Genomic DNA, 21,308 nt, shown 5'->3' on the forward strand with positions numbered 1-21,308 from the left:
CCTCCGTATTCCAGTCTAATGCTGCTGCTTTACATATCTTGCCAATCATGCTGAATTGGTATAATGTTTCTTTTGTGTGAGTTAATGCTCACAAGGCATTATTCCTTTTCATTTTTTATACAAATTAGAGATGTACTTCTTAGTTGTCATAAGCGCAAGAAGGCACATCAACTCCATACCACATACTTTCCTAGAAAAATCCTATAGTGATTAGCACAGTGTTGCATACCTGAGTTGGCTTTCAGATAATTGGGAGTGGTGATAGTGTAAGGCTCACTCATCTGTTTATTTCTATAGGCATTCCTGCTAAATGAAGACCTAGGTGACTCTCTGGATAGTGTTGAGGCTCTGTTAAAGAAGCACGAAGACTTTGAGAAATCCCTCAGTGCCCAGGAGGAGAAAATCACAGTAAGATGTCTACATTGTATTCATTAAGGCAAAGAATAAAACGGAAGTAACCTTATGGATTGAGCCAGATCATTGTTCAGGAACTTCAGAAAAAGATAGGTTCTGGGTTTTGAACATAATTCCAAATTGTGTGCGAAATGGAATTTCCCTCACAGAATAAAATCCATGTTTAGGATCAAGGTAGTGAATAGAGTTTAACCTCTGATCCAAGGCCTCAGAGTAATCCAGTGCTCACTTGCACATTATACTAGCACTTTTTGGGATTTTGCTTGAATTGTTTAAATGTACAGTAATTATTTCTCACAGGAGCTATAAATCTACCATCATCTAGATTTAGGATCATGTTAAGGAAATGTAGAGAATGGTGCACATATGGGAGGGGTTTAAAAATAGCGTATTGGCTTTAGATTAGTTCAGCTGTGACACATCCCTTCTAAAGCCTAGTTTGTTAAATAAGCTTGCATAAATATTCCTAGTATTTCAGATGAATCAAAAATTACTTTCTTTTTAGGCCCTGGATGAGTTTGCTACTAAACTGATTCAGAATAATCACTATGCCAAGGAAGATGTTGCTACACGAAGAGATGCTGTAAGTTGGGGGTTTTTTTTAAGTATACCATGCTGCACTTTGGTTCGTATGTTTTATACGAATAAAAAGAAGTGATGGCAGATGCAGGATAAATAAAGCTGTAGCAAGGTCAACTATAATGAGAAACCCTATCATGGTATCTTTAATTAGTCTTGAAAATTAACTACTGATATTTTTCTTATTTCAGCTGCTGAGCCGACGTAATGCTCTTCACGAAAGGGCAATGTACCGGCGTGCTCAGCTGTCAGATTCATTCCATCTGCAACAATTTTTCCGAGACTCTGATGAACTAAAGAGTTGGGTCAACGAAAAGATGAAAACTGCAACAGATGAGGCTTACAAGGTAAAAACAGGAATAAATATCCTGATTTTTTTTTTTCCAGCTACTTTTGAGATATTGTAGCTTTATGGATAGTTTCTCCTTGCATCATCTGCATGATGCAAAGGAAAATATTCTAACATTTGGGAAATAAATGCTTGCTTTGTAGATAAAATGGTTTGCTATCTGACTTGGTATTTGTGGCTGCAATTTCTTTAATGTTGTCTCAGCATTTGTGATGGACTAACAAAAGCTGAGTGCTAAGATTAACTAGTGTATTTTCTATAATTGTAGTACATATCACAAAGAATAGGCCATCCAATATATAAAAGTGTTCATAGTTACATAGAAAATGTAAATATGAAGAACTGATGTATGTAAGATCTCCACTGAGATTGGCGGAATGAATATTTTTAATATATATCGATTAGACTGAAGTGTGTTCTCTCTTTGCTACCTGTAGGACCCATCAAACCTGCAGGGTAAAGTTCAAAAACATCAGGCTTTTGAGGCAGAGCTTTCTGCAAATCAAAGTCGCATTGATGCCTTAGAGAAAGCTGGCCAGAAATTGATAGATGTCAATCACTATGCATCTGATGAAGTGGCAGCTCGCATGAATGAAGTCATCAGCTTGTGGAAAAAACTGCTGGAGGCCACTGAGCTCAAAGGTAAGAGATCTCTTTCCTTTGCCTGATCATAAGGAAGCTTTGGAATTAACATTTCTGGTTGTGGAGACGTCTTCTGGAGAACAAGTGAGTACTGAATGAAATGGAAATGGAAACAACCTTTCTCTCCTTTACACACATGCAGGAATAAAGCTGCGTGAAGCCAACCAACAGCAGCAATTTAACCGCAATGTGGAAGACATTGAGCTATGGTTGTATGAGGTGGAGGGACATTTGGCTTCTGATGATTATGGAAAAGATCTTACTAATGTTCAGAATCTTCAGAAGAAACATGCTCTGTTGGAAGCAGATGTAGCTGCTCACCAGGTATCAAGATAGTACAACTTTTTTCATCTCTCTTGCAGGCATAATCACATGATTGTTTAGTTAGTTAGATACAGGCTCCAGTATCTGTGGCGTAAAGGACTTATTAGTGTTTCTATGATAAAGGTGTGCTTCCAGGAGTTTACAGTTTTTCTCCAAATTCTCTCTGAATGTGGGTTGATAAGACTTGTCACTCAAGGAAACATTGTTCCCAGACTCTACATATTCCTACTTACGTGTACTGCACAGCCTTGTGGTACCTCATGATAAAAACCTCACTGTGTCCGCTAGAGCTACCTACCACCCTTTTCCTCACCTTCAGGATGCATTGAGGGTGAATCTATAAAGGGGAGGTGACTGCTCTTATCACTTCAGTTCCTTCCAGTAGCATGCCTATGAACCGCTGTAGTCTCTTGGAATCAGTGTCTTTCTATTTAGAAATAGTGTTAACTCCCTTCCAAATAGTGAATTAGGATTGCTCTTGGTTCAGGCTTATGGAGGAACTGAAGAAACAGAAGAAGCTGGGGTTTAAAAAGTGTGCTTCCTTCTTGGCAGCCTTTATGGCATCCATGTGTGTTGTCTTAGGTGCCTGGGAACAGAGGGCCCACCCAAACCTTTATTTTCAAAGCCCACAAGGATTGAGAGACTTGCTTGCAGTTTTTCCTCCTAAGGCTTGAGGCTAGACTCTCTGGACCTGATCAGGATCCCAAATCTAAGAAGCCAGTCTCTGTCCCTGTGGCTACTTAGCAAGCTCCAAAAAACTGAAGGGTTCCAAGAAGCCATTTCCTGTTGGGGTTAGACTCCGATCTTGAGGCTCCCCCACCAATTAAGCCCCTAAGGGTACAGATCTCTGAACTATTATCAATCAACTATGCTACTACTGGTAGAGATCAAAAAATAGTTCAGCCACCTCCATCAGTGCTGTACCTCATTCCTCCCAGCTATGGTAGCCCTGATGGAAATGCTGTTGCTCCAAGACTAGAGCCAATTCTGATTTCAGCTTCTAGATCGAAGAAGATGGAATTGCTCAATAGGTCAAAACCTAGGCTGTTGGTACCTTTGTCTCTGTCTGTTAGTAGCCATTTTCTTTCTGTGCTTCATTAGCAGTGCTGGTTCCCATTCATCAGAACTGTAGGATACATCCAATTCTGACAAAACTGCTGCAGTTCAGAAGCAGAGATCCATTCCTTCTTTGATAGCAAGGGATATGGACTTGTTTATAATTACTGATGTGATGTTATCTTTGGATCTGCTGTTGGTTGCTGGTTCGGATCTGGGAGCTTTGTCAATGTGACAGTTTGGGTTCACCTGTCAGCTCCAGTTGCTTTGTCTGTTCTCAGTGGGAAACAGGGATTCCAAAAGGAATTATTTTCCCAGTTGCTGATGTCGTTTTCTTCATTCCCTGTTATAAAGAGGCTCTCAGAAGATGCTGTGGGCCTTCCCCTAGATCACTCTATACTTCCTCTGCTGAAGACCCCTGTAGGCTGTCCACAAACACCTGGATCCTCATTCTTCCCTTTGGATCAGTGTTTGTGTGGCCGCTCAAGAGAAATGCATATATTGCCTAGCTGATTAGCAGAGTGCCCACAGCTAGGTTTTGTTTCTGCTGGTGGTACATATCTACACATAGATGGAAAAGATTAGAGGGAGCATTTCTTTGGATCTGCTTTTATCTTTATTACATTCTATTTTGGATCCGGACCTGGAAACGAGAGAATACAGAGATCTGTGTCTTGCTTTGTTTGTCTTTGCTATGGTTTACTTCCCACAGGCATATTTTTGATCCTTAGTTACTGGGGAGACTGACAATCTGGAACCCTATGACTTTCTTAGAAGAAACAGCAGTAAGTCTCCATCCACTTGGAGGGTAACTAAAAATATTCTGAGGTGGCCCTCAATAATGTGTCAGTCCGGATTCTCTCTCTCTGTTGCTATTACTGTCAGTGATGCCTGAAATGCTGTCATAAGAATGAAGGCAAGGAGTGATCCATTTCCAAATGCTCCTTATCAGAGGAGCAGTGAGCCATCTCTGGATGAACATGTGGGGTAGCTTCAGCCTCCATCATGAAACACACCAAGTTGTGGAACTATTTAATATCACATGGTGTCTACTTCAATTCTTTCCTGCAGTTTGTGTGGAAGTAAGTTTCAATCCTCAAAGCAGCAAGTATAATATCCCTAGCCATTTTGAATGGTTTAACACAGCCAGCTAAATCTGTATGAACCATAGCAGACAAGTTGTATCCAATACCCTCTGAAGAGTTTTCCTACTTTCATACTCACCCTGTCTCTAATTCACTCATGGTGGCTGTTGCCAGTAACAGGGCTAGATCTGGATTAATGCATTCTACCCTAGGGACATGTCTACACCAGGAGGTATTTTGAAATAAATTAATAATTTCAGATTTAACAAATTCAAACTAGCATGTCCACACTACAGGGAAGCCTCTAATGGAGCCTGACTAGGACTACTTTTATGTGGATGTGCTTCCTCAGACTTAAACCCCCGGAAGCACTGGGATAGTAATGACTTTGAAATAGAGGCACTGGAGAGTCCACCCTACCATTATTCCAAAGTAACTATTTTGAAATTAGCGTTACTCCTGATGAAAAGCAGGAGTATGGATTTTTAATTCTGTGGCCCATTGTTTTGAAATAATGGGCTTGGTATTATGGACACTCCACTTACAAATTTGACTCAGGGAAGGGTTATTTCGAAATAAAGTTCTAGAGTAGACCAGGATTAGCTGATAAAGAAGGAAAACCTATAGACCCATTGCGGAGTGGGGTGCTCTCATTGTTGTCCATTATGAGGACAGTGAATTTTCAAGTGATTATTAGGGATGTTAAAAATCATGTCATAAAATAACCATGTAACTGTTAAATATCCTCAGTTACACAGTTAACTATTACTTTTATGAGGAGAATTTACTGTAGCCTGCTGTGGGCTCTGCAGTAGTAGCTGGTAAGCTCAGTCTTGGCACATCCCAGATCCTAGCAGCTGCCCTTGCTCCAGCTTGTCATTTTAAAAAACTTGGCAGGGAGCCAGTGCACATGGGGCATCTGCCAGTTCCTACTGCAGAGCTGGAGTTAGCTGCCAAGACCCAGTAGTGCATGCTGAGACACCATCTCTAAATTTACTTACAGAGCTGCAGTGGGGACAGGGAAGGAGGTTGCAGTTAACGTGCAACATTAACTGATAAGCATCCACTTCTCAGTTGACCAGTTATACTCTAACATCCCTAGTGGTTATCACCCTTTCGCAATGCCATGTAATGGGAAAAGATAAGTTTATTTCTCCAAGACTTGCCAAATGACAAAAGGAGGTTGGCAAAATGCCATGTTAATGGAAGACCAGAATGTAGCCAAACATGCAGTTAGGACCTCTTGTGACACTTCAGACCAGGGGTGGGCAAAAGGGCCTCCATGGGCTGGATCCGGCCCACCAATCGAGTTGATCTGGCCCACGGAGGCCCTGTCACTCCCTCACCCCCAGGCCAATCAGGGCCTGGGGACAGAACATATGAAGTCCCTGACTGGAACTGAGGGTGGGTGGAGCGCATGAAGTATCCTCCTGCCCTTCAAAGGGGCTCAGCACTAAGTCAGCTGCCAGCTGCTGCTTAGCTGGTGGTTGACTCGTAAGTTTGGTGCTCCCTTGCAGGGCAGGGGCAGGGAGCAAGAGACTTCATGTTCTCCCCTTCCCCTGGCCCTGATTGACTTGTGGGCAGTAGGGGGGAGCATGTGAAGTCTCCTACCACCACCAGGGGCATAGGTACCTAGTGGGAAACTTGCTTGCTTTTAATTTTTTTTTATTAATATTTGTTGAATGACCTTGTTGACTGTTCCCAAAAGTCAGGTCTGAACAACTGTAAATTTATTGGAATTTGGTGTTTCCCTTTTGCATAATATATTGCAACACTAAAAAGTACATACCTTTGAAAAATCAGGTGTAGTGCTTTTCTGTATCAGTTCTATGTGAAGATATAGTAAGCGACAGATACTGTTTCTAAATCTAAATAAGGCAAGATAAGCAAAGGGAGAATTATTATCCCCATCTTACAGGTGGGGAATTGAGGCACAATGAAAGTAAATGAACTTGATCATAGTCAATAAACAAGACAACCTGGTGGAGCCCGGAATTGAACTGAGATCTGTATATTCTGAGTCTAGGAATTTAGATCTGTTGATTCCCATAAAATAATCCATCCTCTCTATTGAAACTGAACATTTTCACTCAGCTGTTTGCTTTTCATATTTTTTTCTGAATTTAGGCAATGAAAATAATTCTTTAATTTTTACTCCAATTTCACTTTGATTTTTCTCATCCATTATTGCAGTACAAGAGATAAGGCAAAGGCCTAGAAATATTACAGATCAGTCTGGCCCAGTAACTAACAAGCATCATCAAACCCTAAACTATCGTAGAGAATACCAATTTAATGCTATTGCTTAATTACATTTTAGGATCGCATTGATGGCATCACTATCCAGGCTCGCCAGTTTCAGGATGCTGGACACTTTGATGCAGATAATATCAAGAAAAAACAAGAAGCTTTGGTGACTCGCTATGAAGCTCTGAAGGATCCTATGATAGCTCGCAAGCAGAAACTTGCTGATTCTCTTCGCCTGCAGCAATTGTTCCGTGACATAGAGGATGAAGAGACCTGGATTAGAGAGAAGGAACCTATTGCAGCATCAACAAACAGAGGTGGTTACATCTACATCTTTGTGCTTATTCAATGCGTATGAGTCTTTATAGACTTACAGTTTGGGAATTTCTAAACTGTTTATGGAGGGGTTATTTTTTGCATTGGCTTGAATTCTAAATCTGTTACAGTACTGTAGTTGTTTCCCATGATTCCTGTGTCATTGATTACCTTGTGATGTTTCTAATTTTCATAGGGCAGTTTTACACAGTAACAGATCTAGACTGTAATTAGACCTAGTCCCTGACTAATCTTGCAAGATTGTCAATGTATTTCATGTTTAATCTATTAACTTCAGTGACTTTGAGCTCATCGATTAAGATATATACTATGGTCTCTTTCAGGCAAGGATTTGATTGGGGTTCAGAACCTACTAAAGAAGCACCAAGCCTTGCAGGCGGAAATTGCAGGCCATGAGCCACGCATTAAAGCAGTCACCCAGAAAGGAAATGCCATGGTGGAAGAAGGTGTGTTTAAATATTTTAATCCTTCCTTGTTCATAAATTCAGAATTCTTTTTTCACTTTACATTCAGTGGCCCTATATAGTGTCCCTTTTATGATAGTTTGCACGTGCAAAATAGTATCTGCCTATGGGATTAAATAGCTGATTTTTTTATTTATGGCTGTCCTTCACATAGACATACAGGTGTGATCCTGGGAAAACCCTTATCTTTTTAACAGATTTCCATCCACTGCAGCTAGTCACTTACCTATTGTTACAAAGTAATTCTCACATTAAACCATAATTTTATCTTAATACAAGGCTCCTATTATTGTTCTTTGAACTTTTTCCTTGACGTCCCATTTTAAGGTGTATTACCTTTTTAAATATTCTGAGAAAATAATAATGAGCAATCTAATGTCCATCTTCCTGAAATTAAAAAAAAAATAGTTTTAAATGGTCTCTTTGTGGTGTAGAAACTCAACTGTTCAAAGAACTGGCCTTTTCCTGCATCACAGTAAACAAATAGAAAAGAAATGGCTAGGGCAGAGAATGTTTTGTCTTCAGTGACTTGTATGTTCCTGGCCCATTCTATGGTTCAGTGTCAAAAGAACACTGCCTGCAGCAAGCCAAATTTGAACTAAGTATTGTGTAATAGCAAAAACTATCCAAAGTAAGGTGGATAACTTTACACAAACCTAACTTCCATGATTAAAAAATGCAAGTAATTTTTCAGTCCCTTTTGTCATTTTTATGTCTATAAGCTATGTCTCCAAGCACACTTTTTTCCTGTCTTTTATTATTTAGGACACTTTGCTGCTGAGGATGTGAAAGCCAAATTGAATGAGCTAAATCAGAAGTGGGAATCACTGAAAACCAAGGCCTCGCAGCGTCGACAAGATCTAGAGGACTCCCTGCAAGCCCAGCAGTACTTTGCTGATGCTAATGAGGCTGAATCCTGGATGAGAGAAAAGGAGCCCATTGTGGGCAGTACAGACTATGGAAAGGATGAAGACTCTGCTGAGGTGGGATATTTCATTGCATGTGCAAAAGTAACAGTGGAAATCTGATCTAGGATTGATATAAGATAATTAGGAGTTCTACAGGCTTTAGAATTTGTGAAAGTAAAAAGGACAGAATGTACAGTAAGCTTTTTGTTTAGCAAATTTGTAATTGAGTATAGAAACAAGTGTGTATTCTTGTTCTGCATCTTCATTAGTAAAGTTCCCTGGGTAAGATGTTAGACTAGCTACAAAGAAAGTTTTAAAAAACAATGAATGGTCCTTCCACCCCTTGGAGACTAAAACAAGTAGATTAGATAGTGTCATGAGCTTTCATGGGCACAACTCCAAGGTGCGGCTGGACCATTCAGCTATCTCTCTGAGACTTACAAAGAAAGTCGGCATTGTTTATAAGATTTTAATATTCTGTGGAGGAGGCACAGAGCATATTTAAGTGCATTGGTAATGGGATAGAGTCTTTCATACCTATGTCTTCAGTACTAATCTGCTTGTTAGTTCATTAATGATACTGAACCAATTCCTACTAGCTGGTAGCTATATCAGAAATTATACAAACTGGCACCCTTTGTGGAAATTCCAAAGGAGTATTCGCTATGGACTTCTAGAACCTGAAGTCTGAACTGCTCTCACTTCTAGAGACTGGTCTCCCCTAGTCAGGGTTTAAGTGTCAAAAACTTACCTTGTTCTTACCTGTGCCCAATCTGTTCCATGGCTAAACAAAGGTCTTCACTCTCCTGAGCTGCTAGTCCTGCAATTTTCATGAGAATGGCATTCAATATATATATACACTAAAATGCATATGTGTGTATATAATATGTAGAATCTGTGAAGTGGTTTTCTAATGTGCATGTTGCAATATTTAATTTCAGGCTCTTCTGAAGAAACATGAAGCTTTGATGTCAGATCTTATCGCTTATGGCAGTAGCATGCAGGCACTAAGAGAGCAGGCCCAGTCATGCAGGGTAAGGAAAGATGGCTCATTGTATGTTGCTGCTTATCATCAAGCATTACTGTTAAGTGCTTACCTCAGAATGTGCTTGGTTCTCAAATCTAAGTTAATGATTTTCATCTTTCTTTGCTCTGCTGCTGTCTAGTGTAATCAGTCACATGAATGTATGTAGCACAGATAGGAAACAGGTTTGTGGGAAGTGGGTTATGCCCATCAAAGCTCATAATGCCATCTACAATATGTGGTTAGTCTGTAACTGAATAAACTTAAACAACAATCTTTCAGCACCTTAGAGACTAACACAGCTACCCCTCTGAAAGGTTTTTTTCAATGAAACTGATATAGTTTGTTGGCCTTGTTTCAGATTTTGAATGTAGAAATGGCACACAAACTTCAGCACTCTTTCATCAGTTGCTAAACAGAAATCCTTTAATACATTGGCAATGTAGTAGTAATAATCAAGGCTATGATACTTTGTAGAACAGCTGTATTGGTAATATTTCAACATTCAGCAGTTTCTATTGAGTAACGTGTTTTTCTCCTTCCTCTTCTTGGTAGCAACAAGTTGCTCCCACAGATGATGAAACTGGGAAAGAGTTGGTCCTTGCTCTCTATGATTATCAAGAGAAGAGCCCTCGGGAGGTGACAATGAAAAAGGGAGACATCCTCACATTGCTCAACAGCACAAACAAGGTAAACTCTTGCCTGCCAGGAGTCTGTACTGCCTATTACACTTGTTCTTATAGACATAGTGAGTGGTGTGGTGGTGGTGTGTGTTTTTGTTTGCTATGGCAGTGCTGTATAACAAACATAATTAAATCCTTTACATAATCAGTCTGTGCTTCCATTCCTCCCTCACTTTTTTGATTCTCCTCTTCAACTTCTCGAGGCTCCACCAGCCTTTCTCTGTTTTACAGCCATCATTTCTTTGTTGTACTCCTCAGCTTTCTATGAGAAATTTCATCCTCTTTATATCCCATTACCATTCATGGTTAATCGACTATAAGGGTTCATGATTTCCTGTTCTGCCCCTCAGTCCTTTTTGGCCTGAAGCCAGGACTATGCTAGATCATAGAGCTGGAAGAGACCTCAGGAGGTCATCAAATCCCAACCCCCTGCTCAAGGCAGGACCAATTCCAACTAAATCAACCCAGCCAGGGCTTTGTCAAGCTGAGACCTCTAGGGATGGAAATTCCACCACCTTCCTAGATAACCCATTCCAATGCTTAACCACCCTCCTAGTGAAATAAGTTTTTTCTAATATCCAACCTAGACCCCTCCCACTGTAACTTGAGACCATTGCTCCTGTTCTGCCATCTGTCACTACTGTGAACAGCCTTTCTCCATCCTCTTTGGAGCCTCCCTTCAGGAAGTTAAAGGCTGCTATCAAATCCCCCCTCACTCTTCTCTTCTGCAGACTAAACAGACCCAATTCCCTCAGCCTCTCCTCATAGGTCATGCGCTCCAGCCCCCTTATCATTTTGGTCGCCTTCCGCTGGAACCTCTCCAATGCATCCTCATCATTTCCATAGTAGGGGGCCCAGAACTGGACACAATACTCTAATGTGGCCTCACCAGAGCCAAATAAAGGGGAATAATCACTTCTCTGGATCTGCTGGCAATGCTTCTCCTAATGCACCCTAATATGCCATTAGCCCTCTTGGCTACAAGGGCACACTGACTCACATCCAACTTTTCATACACTGTAATCCCCAGGTCCTTTTCTGCAGAACTGAAGATCTAGAAGGTTAGTCTAAGGTACACAACTCCAGCAACATACTGCTGACTTTGGCGCTGTCATCACAGTGTGAGGTTGATGGGGAGCAAATGCTCTCATCAGCTTCCCTTACTCCTCATGACTGTGCCAAGCCGAACGGGGGCATCCTCAGCATTCAATTTAGCAGGTGTTTGCTGCACCTGTTATTGATCTACAACATGGCAAGTGGAGATGTGGACTAAGAGTAGATTCTGTTAATATCTGAGGGGGCCTTGTCTATAGGTTTTTCTTTCGGTTTAAAAAAAAAAAAAGCATTTGTGTTTAAAGTCTAATGGTGTTTATGCACAAATCCAGGTACCCAAAATCCTATGGAAAGAAACACTCACAGGACTTTGTCCTGGTGCTGATGAGGCACAGTGAAAACACCATTGGTGGTGGTAGTTCTCTTGTGCTGTTCAGCAGCTAGCACTAGCCTCCTAGCAGTTACAGAAGTTGCTAGTTTTCTGATCATGGTTGTGTATACATGTCACCTAGCAAGGTTGTATTTTCCTTTCTTTCAGGACTGGTGGAAGGTAGAAGTGAATGACCGTCAAGGATTTGTTCCAGCTGCCTATGTGAAAAAACTAGACCCTGCCCAGTCTGCATCCCGAGAGAATCTACTCGAGGAGCAGGGCAGCATAGCCTTGCGGCAGGAGCAAATTGACAACCAGTAAGCTCTAACTAACAGGACCAAAAATCAGTTATAGTACTTGTTGGGTTGACCAATGCCTCCCTTTTACAAGTTTAGGTAGACGTACCCTTAATATCAGGGGATAGTTGCATTAGAACTTAATGTTGTGCTCCTACAGCAGTAAAATGCTTTTTTTATTGATCCATTTCATTCTTAATTCTAGAGTCTTCTGCTTTTCCAGTTTTAACTGTACAAATCATGAAAATTGATCTGCCTTAGCTTTTTCTTTGTGTTTTTTGTAGTTGGTGTACCTAACAACTTAAACTTGCTTGTGAACTGGTTCTGTCTTAAGCAGTATTCTTATTTGTAATTGTACCATCTTAACATGCAGTTCTTTTGAGGCATCTTTATAAATCTGATTATCTGAAGTACAGTACCCTCCATATACAGGGCTGCCCTTGGGCAATTGTTTGGGAGTTATGGCTATGTGGCTCTGGTGTATTGCAGTATTTTTCAGAGCCACGGTGTTTTCATTCAGCACTGTCTTATGTGAGCTAAAATCTACCTCTTGTAGAACTGTAATTTGCTATGCAGATGAACAAAGCTGCCTGAATGCTTGGTAAATGCCTCTCCTATAGCACATGGTAGCTGTAGATTAGCTTGAGGGAGAGCAGTAGAGGATGGGGTGGGCTACAGGCTCATCTTATCAGACAACTTGGAAAGGAAAATCTATAAGTTGTGAACTCCCTCCCAGCTGGTCTCACAGTTATGCTGTCAGTCTTTCAAGAATTTCCACCCACTCAGTTATTTGAGACACCAAATATTAAATGTGTTTGTAAATTACTGCCTTTAAACTGAAAACCTGTGTTTTTAAAAATGACACTCTTAATACATAGAACATATTAGAGGGAGGAAAGAATACTTATATAGTAAAAAGTTCCTGAACAGTTTGTTATGCAATTTTAATATACACTTGCATACTGCTTCTGAGAGCTTAGAAACTAGGGTTCATTAATTTGGAGTGGTGAGAATGCCTCTCAGTTCAGAACAGACTGGTGAGATGGCCCTGTAGTGAGAGTTCAACTGTGCTGCTGATGATTTCTTTACATGATTTGCTCTGACTGATTTGCTTCAAATTTTGCTTTTGAATGGCACCTAACTTGTTCATTTAAATGTGAATTCTTAATCTTCATCTCCCACCACAAATGACCCTCGGATGGAGCTGCTGCTTTCCTTATTTTTGTTAATCTAACTAATTTTTGCATGCTTTTGCTGTGCTCCTTCTGTCTGTGCAGGACTCTCATAACTAAGGAAGTCGGCAGTGTATCTCTGCGTATGAAACAGGTTGAAGAACTGTGAGTAGGATTAACCCCATTCTAAACCACGTTGTTTCCATATTACTTGCCTGTTCATTCTCCATTTTTTCTTCTCTCCTTTGGGAGTGCTGCTGCAAAGGGACACAGGGAAGCAATTTGTGCAATATGGAATATCTTGATTTAGAACAGTAGTAGATATTTGGCACATGATCTCTTACAGACAGACAGCTGCTTATCTTTTGGCCACTTCTGTCAAGAGGCACTGTTATTTTCTACTGTTCTGGTTTTCCTTATGGCGCAGTTAATTCACCGAAGACATCTAGGCTCTATGTACTAAGTTTAAAAAAAAATCCTGCTGTTTCTTAGGTGAATATAAGAATGTAATATATTTATATACATACATGAACATGTGTGTACTGGAATACAATATATTACATATGAATTGCCTAGAATGATTTACAGAAACAATTAAAATAATTATACTATTCACAAAGGATGCTCACTGCCATTATTTTGTTCCATGAAAGTTACACTGCAGGCATATAGGAAGGTTCCTTGCTGTCATAAGTTACACACATGTATTTTGCATTGAGCTCTGACAACTGCCAGAGGAAGCAAGTTTCATAGTCAAGGGCTCTCATTTGAGAATGCTCTACCTTCTTTCCTACTGAGTCTGTTTCAGGCACCCATAAGAGAAGCAATCCTAATCGCTCTTAACTGTCACAAAAAAGTTGAGGGAAAATCAGATTCTAAAGGAATTTTATCCGAGGTCATCTTAGACCTATATAACTCTGTTTCCTAGTTCATGAAATTGCCTTTTGAAGCAAACTTTTATAGTTAGCACAGAATATAGCATTCAGGTGCTATGGTAGCCTATCCCATTCAGAAGATGAGCAGCAGCATTCTGCAGGAGTATCAGATGATCTGAGTGTCAGCCAGCTCACTTCCTTCTGGCTTCCAGTTTTAGTTCTATACCAACATGACAGACCACTGAATTTAGCTTTCATGAAGACATGTAAGAAAGAATGGACATCCAGTGTTAACATTGGAGCCCAAATGTCTAGCTATTCTCCAGCAGCTTTGCATATGCATTGAATAGAAGTGACAGAATGATACCCTGTAAAAGCTATCCTTTGGGAAGTAATTACTGATTCATCCAGTGTGCTTTCAGTCTGAGAAATGAAACCATTGCAACCATGTCCTGTTCATCTTTGTATGATGCTACAGGTGACCCAATGATACCTTGTTGTGGTAAAGGCTGCTAATTTAACTAAATCAGAATGATCACTTCCCTCCTCTGCCCATGGCTTGAAAATGGAAATCATTCATGGATATTAATAGTCTTTCTACTACGTTCAAGCCTGAAATCGGGTTGAAGAAATCTGAGGAATCCAGAGGGTTCCAGAACTACCTCATCAGAAGATTTTAAACAAGGTGGCAATTAGAGAAACTTTTAGAGGTGTTTTTTCCAGTAAGGACCTAACTTGATGACAATTTAAAGAAATCTGTGGTTATCTCTCCCAAAAAGCAGCATTCAGAATCCCACAAAACTCCTCTTCTGTCTTTCACTAGCAATAGCCTGTAAAAGGGCTCCAAAGATCATCTGTATCCATTGCTTCCTCTTCTATGTTGGAACTTGTTCTGGGAGATGCTAACTTTTTAGGCAAAAAGGTTAATTTACTTTGGTCTTTTAAGATGCGGGAAAACTATGTACCTTTTTGAGCTGTTGGTATGTTGTTAGGGCCTAATTCTTGTCACGTTGCTCATAATGTGAATCAGGAGTGAAGTCAGTAGGAATAACACAGATGTAAAAATACTGTAAACAAAATCAGAATTAGGTGCACTTTTATTGAATATTGGCATTACCGAAAGGAGGGAAAAGACAAGATGACCAAGTGTTATTCAATGCAATATCTGATGAATAGGCAGGCAAGACATCTTGTGTCAGACAGCTATGAATCAAACTAATTTAAATGAGCTGTGGGAAGTTGATATACTAGAAGAAAACCCTTTAATGTGGTATTTAGCATTTGTTATGCATATGTTTCACATAGTTGCATGCACAAAATAATAAGGTAGGCTCTTTCTTCTTTGCTGTATGCAACTACTCCTGCATTGCTTACCTGCTTTCTTTATCGTAAGCTGCAATTTGCTTTGCTTTTGTCCATCAAAAAAGCCTTGTATGTTGGAGATCATGATTCAGTGAGGTGATCTGTGTAGTATAGTAATGTAAAGGATTTACATCTACATGATCATTGTCTATAACTGTGCAGAATAGTTTATTTGACATCATCTTGTAGGAATTTCCCTCATCACTGATGCTACTAAACCATTTTTATCACCTTCATGTACTATGACTCTGTTCAAGTGAGATCTGATGGTTTTCCATTCTCCCTCTCTGTATGTTCCAGATATCACTCTCTTCTTGAGCTGGGGGAGAAGCGCAAGGATATGCTGGAAAAAAGTTGCAAAAAGTTCATGCTTTTCCGTGAGGCTAATGAGCTGAAGCAGTGGATCAATGAGAAGGAGGCTGCACTCACCAATGAAGAAGTGGGGGCTGACTTGGAGCAGGTTGAAGTACTACAGAAGAAATTTGATGACTTTCAGAAGGTAGGTTATTATGTAATATCTTATGTAGCACAATAACTCCATCTTGTCATCTGCAGTTTAGATTCCTGATGAGGTTTCCATGACAATCCCTCAGTGAAGCAAAAACAATTAGTCCTGTGAGACCTTAAAGACTGATTTATTTGGTCTTAAACTTTTGTGGGCTGAAATGCACTTCGTCAAATGCATGAATCGTATCATGATTCTGATGAAGTGAAATACAACGGCTTACACCCAAATAAATCAGTTTGTCTTTAAGGTTTCATGGGACTCTTCATTGTTTTTGCTGAAACAGATTAACATGGTTACCCCTCTGAAACTTGTCACTTTGTGAAGAAAGCAAAGCATTCAGTTTATTTCTGCTGGATCTGCGGCTGGAGATTCCATATCCGCACAACCCAACCTGGTATTATGCTACATGTTATCCACAGCTCTATAGCACCAGAGGAAACTCTCTTTTTTATTAAGCATGTGTGAACATGGAACCTTCTGGACTGACTGTAGCAGCGACTTTTACGAATACTTTATGCTTATCATTCCATCCAGACAAGGGAAGCTTCCCCCTTCCTTTATTTAAAGGCAGAGTGATCAGGCATGCTGAGCTACACAGTGTTCTACAAGGCGTGAAATAATAGTGACCTCTACTTTGAATGGTTGGTTTTATTTTTTTTCTCTAGCCGCCATTGGTGAATGTATGATGTTGGCTGAATTTTGCCTTGCATGAAATTTAAAAGAGCTTCAAAATGTGTTCCCTCTTGCTCTGAGATGTTATGCAAAGAAGTGACAGGCTCTGGACTAATGATTTGGAATAACCAGTTATTCGTATGGGCTGTGTTGCATTTATAACTTGAATATTAACTAACAAGTAGTCTGAGCTGGCTTACCATTACAGGTGTGAGATGAGTGCCAGTTACCTTGATGTCTTTGTACTAAATTGACTTCTGAACTTAATGTATCACCTTCAAGACTTCAGTGCCAGCTCTCATAAGGAAGTTAGAAATTCTGAAATACCTTCCCTTTTTCTACTTTACAGTAAACTATTTAATGGGTTGTTGCTGAGCCTGAACTACTGACCTGTATGATCACATCTTCAGTCATCTCTTATAATTGTTTTGTCCTGCTGTTCAATTTGTATATTCAGTAATGCAGTTTAAATTAAAGTTGTAGTTAATGGGTTTTAAAAGATATACTATTACTGTCTAGTGATTAACTTTTACTTAGTATGGAAAACTCCCACAGTCCAGTTCTTTAATCCATTGACATTGGCAACTGGGATTTCTTGGCAGAAGACTTTCTATGCATTGTAGATCTGCTGTTGACTGACCCTACTCTTCATAAATTGGATGCCTTTTGAGGCCTCTAACCACCTTATCACCTTGCATTTTGCTTATACGTGTGTTCATGCTGTGATATTTGCTGTTCTGTGCAGGATTTGAAAGCCAATGAATCTCGTCTTAAGGACATAAATAAGGTTGCAAATGACCTGGAATCCGAAGGGCTAATGGCAGAGGAAGTACAGGCGGTACAGCAGCAGGTCTGTGTTTGTCTTGGTCTGCTGGCATTTTGTAATAAGAGACTGATGGAATTGGGGTTTTGTCCTTTCTTCTCCTGATTTTTTCCATTTGTTCTCCACTTCTACAGCTGAAGATTTATTACTCCTGTTTCACTGTTTACTCTCTTTTCTAGATTGTTGGTGATATAAAAGTGGCATCCCAAAGTAGCTTTGGTCATCAGAGCAGCTTTTGGATAATTTGATAGTGCTAATAATATACATTTAAATATATATATTTTTTATTATTTGTAAGTTCTAAATTAATAGTCTGTGGATTCTCCATGACTAGTAGTGGTTAAGGCTGTTAACTAGTAAATTAATCAATATTTAAGTGGTTGATGGAATTTCCATCGACTAGAGTGTGTCTTCCCCCCCCCCCCCCCCTGCTGACCATGGGCTTCATGTGGGTTCTTCTGTTTTGAAATGCTGCACAGAGCCAGGATCAGCTGGGGAGTCCACAGCTGACCCCGGGCTCTGTGTGACGTTTCCATGGAAATCCGTGAAGCATTTCAAAGTGGCAGCGCCTCATGGAGCCCGGGATCAGCTGGGAACTCCCCAGCTGACTGGGTTCCACAGAAATGCCGCACAGAACGTGGAGTCAGCTAGGGAGTCCCCAGCTGACCCTGGGCTCCATGTGGCACTGCCACTTGGAGACATCATGGCAGCGTTTGCTTATTGGATAGTCGACTAGTCCTTAACATCCTTAGTAATGGTGCTATGGGCAATATATTTAATCTCTCTGTCCTTGTTTCTTGGATAATACTGATAGAACTTATGGAGGTAAGGATTAATTGCTTAATTGAATATATTAATTCTACTGTTCAATCAGTTTTTTGAAAAGAATAAATACAAATGCTCAAGTAGGCTGAACAAAGATTCCAGCTATCTTACCCATTACAAAGATAGCTTCCCCAATTATCACCTCTAATACTATTAACTCAGACATCTACCCTTCCCCACCTCTAATATCACTAACTCACAGGCATTCACCTTCCTCCTCCCCTCCCCCCCCCCCGCATCCCTCTTCTGTTCTGAAATGTGATTTGTCCTCTTCATATGTGTTCATTTTTTTTAATTGTATCCTTTGGTATATATGGCTGTGACCATTTTCTTCCACTATTTGATCTGAGGAAGTGAGTCTGGCCCAAGAAAGCTAATAAACCATTTTGTTAGTCTTTAAAGTGCTACATAGTCCTGTATTTTTTTAACTCTCCATGTCTGCTTTTGTTTGTATAACTAATTCTACCCAATATCAACAATTACAGCAAAAGCACTGAAAACGCTTGTTCATTTATAAATCCTGAGATAACGTATTACCATAGTTCACTGAGAGTATGAAAACTCTGCCACTTGTGGTGCATAATGTAGTTTTTGGTTTGAGCATGTTCTGTCAGCTGGCGGTACACAGAAGATCAGCATAGCAGAATACTTTTGTTTCCTCTTTGTAGATTACATTGTTTGTCTCATTTCCTTCAACTTTCCTCAGAAAAAATCAGCTCTGTCTAGATTTTTTTTTTCCACAAAATAACATCCATTTCCTTTTCCCTTTTAGGAAGTCTATGGTATGCCCAGGGTAAGCATTGTTATGATATTTGCATGCTGTCTTGCTGTAACTTTAACAGAAAGAGGGTTTGGACATATAGAGGAGGAGATCCTGTGACTGAGCTCCCTTTTGGGTTATGGTTCATCTCTCTCGGAACCCTCTTTCTTGATAAGGAAAACATTAAATTTTTCTCTATTTCCCCCCTGAATTTGACTGAGGAAAGTATCTTTTGGCATATATTCATCCTCTTATACTTGTATTTGAACTGGCTAGGGCTTAAATGCAGAGTGTCTCATGGGGCCTTTATTTAAACCACTGCATTAAAAAAAATTAAAATAATTCTGAAAGGATTCTGTGCACATAAATATCTTAGACATTTAATCTTGAGCCTTGAAAATGAAATAGGGTATTGGTTAACTTCCATTTTCTGTTTTTTTTTTTTGTTTTTTTGTTTTTTTTTTTAATGTGTTTTAAACTTTTCCCTTCACTTTTTAATCAGGATGAAACTGATTCCAAGACAGCATCTCCTTGGAAGGTAGGTCTGATAGTTTCGTGACACATCCAACAAGTAGAAGTAATGGCATTCTTGCACATAATCTCTTAGGGCATGGGTGGGGGAATCTCTTTTGGGTCAGGCACCACTGGCCCACAGAAAAATCAGTCAGGGGCCGTAGACAAATGAGAATATTCTGACTGAGAAGGAAAAAGACACTCCTTGCATTCCCCTCCCACACCAGAGCTTGGGGGGGACCCAGGCTAGTAGATTTTGTATGCTGCAGGCTTGTGGGTGGCAGTGGGGCTAGAGCACCAGCACAGGCTCCCCAATGCAGGGGGATTCCTGAGCATTGGGGGCCATATCCAGGTAAGCTGGGGGCCACATCTGGCCCTTGGGCCTGAGGTTCCCCACCCAGTCTTAGGGCCTTGAATCCTTCTAACACACACGTTCCTTTCCTTATAAGTAGCAGTACAGTGCTGTCCTTCTCCCCTCTTGACTATGAATTGATATGGTTATTGGATAGTTGTTTATTCCACAGCTTTTTCATAATGTACATTTAATCAGTAGAAATTAACTGATGTAATTATCCCGCACACTATATTAAAATATAAAGCCACAATGCAGGTGCTGCTGTCTCAGAGGTAATCTAAATACAAACACACACCTAATGTTTAGTCTTCTTTACAAGTATGCACACAATGATGAATAAAGTATTAGGTCCTCAGCAAGATATTTCTCACTGTAGAAATCTCAAACTGCACTTCTATATATAGAAAAGTAATAGAAAAATAACATTTTCCATTTGATAATTTGTAACAAGACTGATTTCTACTTTTGTACAAAGATTTGCTGTTAGATATTTTAGCTGGTAATACTAGAACTGGAATGGACCTCGAGAGGTCATAAAGTCCAGTCCAAGCACAGTCTATATTATCCCTGATGTCTGTCTTAACCAGCTCTTAAATATCTCCAGAGATGGAGATTCCACAATCACCCTAGGCAACTTATTCCAGTGTTTAACCACCCTGACAGTTAGGAAGTTTTTCCTAATGTCCAACCTAAACCTCTCGTTCAAATCCATTGCTTCTTGTCCTATTATCAGAGGCCAAGGAGGACAATTTCCCCCTTCCTCCCTGTGACACCCTTTTAGTGTGTTGGTGTCTGAATTTTTTTTTTTTTGTTCGGTATGAGACTTGATCAATAAATAGGAATGTAACTGCTAGATTTTTTTTTTTTTTTTACTATTTCTGCTTTTTCTCTACATAGTCTGCACGTATGATGGTGCACACAGTAGCCACATTTAATTCCATCAAGGTAAGTGTGCATTTGTGTTGTCTTCTCAGTCAAAAGTAACAGCTTTTTCCCATCACCTTCTTTTCTGTTGAACACTCTGCCTTCCTGTTCTGTTTCCTTTTAATAAACATGTTAAGATGAATGCTAACTTGCAGCAACTGCTTCTCAGAAATAGGGATGTTAACTATTGGTTATTTTACTAGTTGAGTTAGTCAATGGACACTTCCACATTCCTCCTTTGAAATGTACAAGAGCCCACAACTCTGCGTGCAGCCAAGGGCCAAGGCCCGCTGACTCCAGGCTGCACGCGACATGCCAGCTTTGAAATGTGCAAGAGTCCCTAGCGGGGGCTCTTGCACATTTCAAAGCGGCAGCGCAGCATGGAGCTGACCTCTGCTGACACCCCCTCCCCCCCCCGGGCTCCAAGCTGTGCTGCTGCTTTGAAATGCCACGTGGAACTCAGGATCAGCTGGGGACTCCCCAGCTGACTGTGGTTGTGTGGCATTTCCCCAGAAGCCCAGGTCAGTTGGGGACTCCCCAGCTGATCCCAGGTTGTGCGGAAATGCCGCGCTGGAGCCCGGGATCAGCTGGGGAGTCAACAGCTGACACCAGGTTCCATGCCCGGCAGCTCCGCATAGCTGATGCCAGACTCAGCTGTGCAGTGCTTCCACTTTGAAGTGCCCCTTCTT

General features: G+C 40.4%; 1 protein-coding gene across 11 annotated transcripts in view; it reads left to right on the top strand.

Annotated features, from left to right (window-relative positions):
• The window catches only part of SPTAN1 (spectrin alpha, non-erythrocytic 1), an 84,696-nt gene that overhangs the window by 22,833 nt on the left and 40,555 nt on the right, over positions 1 to 21,308 (top strand). For 7 of the 11 annotated variants that reach the window (XM_075905913.1, XM_075905909.1, XM_075905915.1 and 4 more), the window contains 17 exons: positions 298 to 408; positions 920 to 997; positions 1,185 to 1,340; positions 1,780 to 1,984; positions 2,127 to 2,308; positions 6,770 to 7,013; positions 7,356 to 7,478; positions 8,262 to 8,479; positions 9,346 to 9,438; positions 9,984 to 10,118; positions 11,703 to 11,851; positions 13,108 to 13,167; positions 15,540 to 15,738; positions 17,165 to 17,269; positions 18,840 to 18,860; positions 19,330 to 19,365; positions 20,593 to 20,640. In XM_075905913.1, the coding sequence (XP_075762028.1) occupies positions 298 to 408; positions 920 to 997; positions 1,185 to 1,340; positions 1,780 to 1,984; positions 2,127 to 2,308; positions 6,770 to 7,013; positions 7,356 to 7,478; positions 8,262 to 8,479; positions 9,346 to 9,438; positions 9,984 to 10,118; positions 11,703 to 11,851; positions 13,108 to 13,167; positions 15,540 to 15,738; positions 17,165 to 17,269; positions 18,840 to 18,860; positions 19,330 to 19,365; positions 20,593 to 20,640 (2,163 nt within the window). The remainder of the gene's footprint in view (positions 1 to 297; positions 409 to 919; positions 998 to 1,184; positions 1,341 to 1,779; positions 1,985 to 2,126; positions 2,309 to 6,769; positions 7,014 to 7,355; positions 7,479 to 8,261; positions 8,480 to 9,345; positions 9,439 to 9,983; positions 10,119 to 11,702; positions 11,852 to 13,107; positions 13,168 to 15,539; positions 15,739 to 17,164; positions 17,270 to 18,839; positions 18,861 to 19,329; positions 19,366 to 20,592; positions 20,641 to 21,308) is intronic. The other 4 variants (XM_075905914.1, XM_075905918.1, XM_075905916.1 and 1 more) reach the window with 1 other exon arrangement.

This window comes from Pelodiscus sinensis, chromosome 22, assembly GCF_049634645.1.
Source record: "Pelodiscus sinensis isolate JC-2024 chromosome 22, ASM4963464v1, whole genome shotgun sequence".
In the NCBI taxonomy this organism is placed as follows: domain Eukaryota; kingdom Metazoa; phylum Chordata; order Testudines; family Trionychidae; genus Pelodiscus; species Pelodiscus sinensis.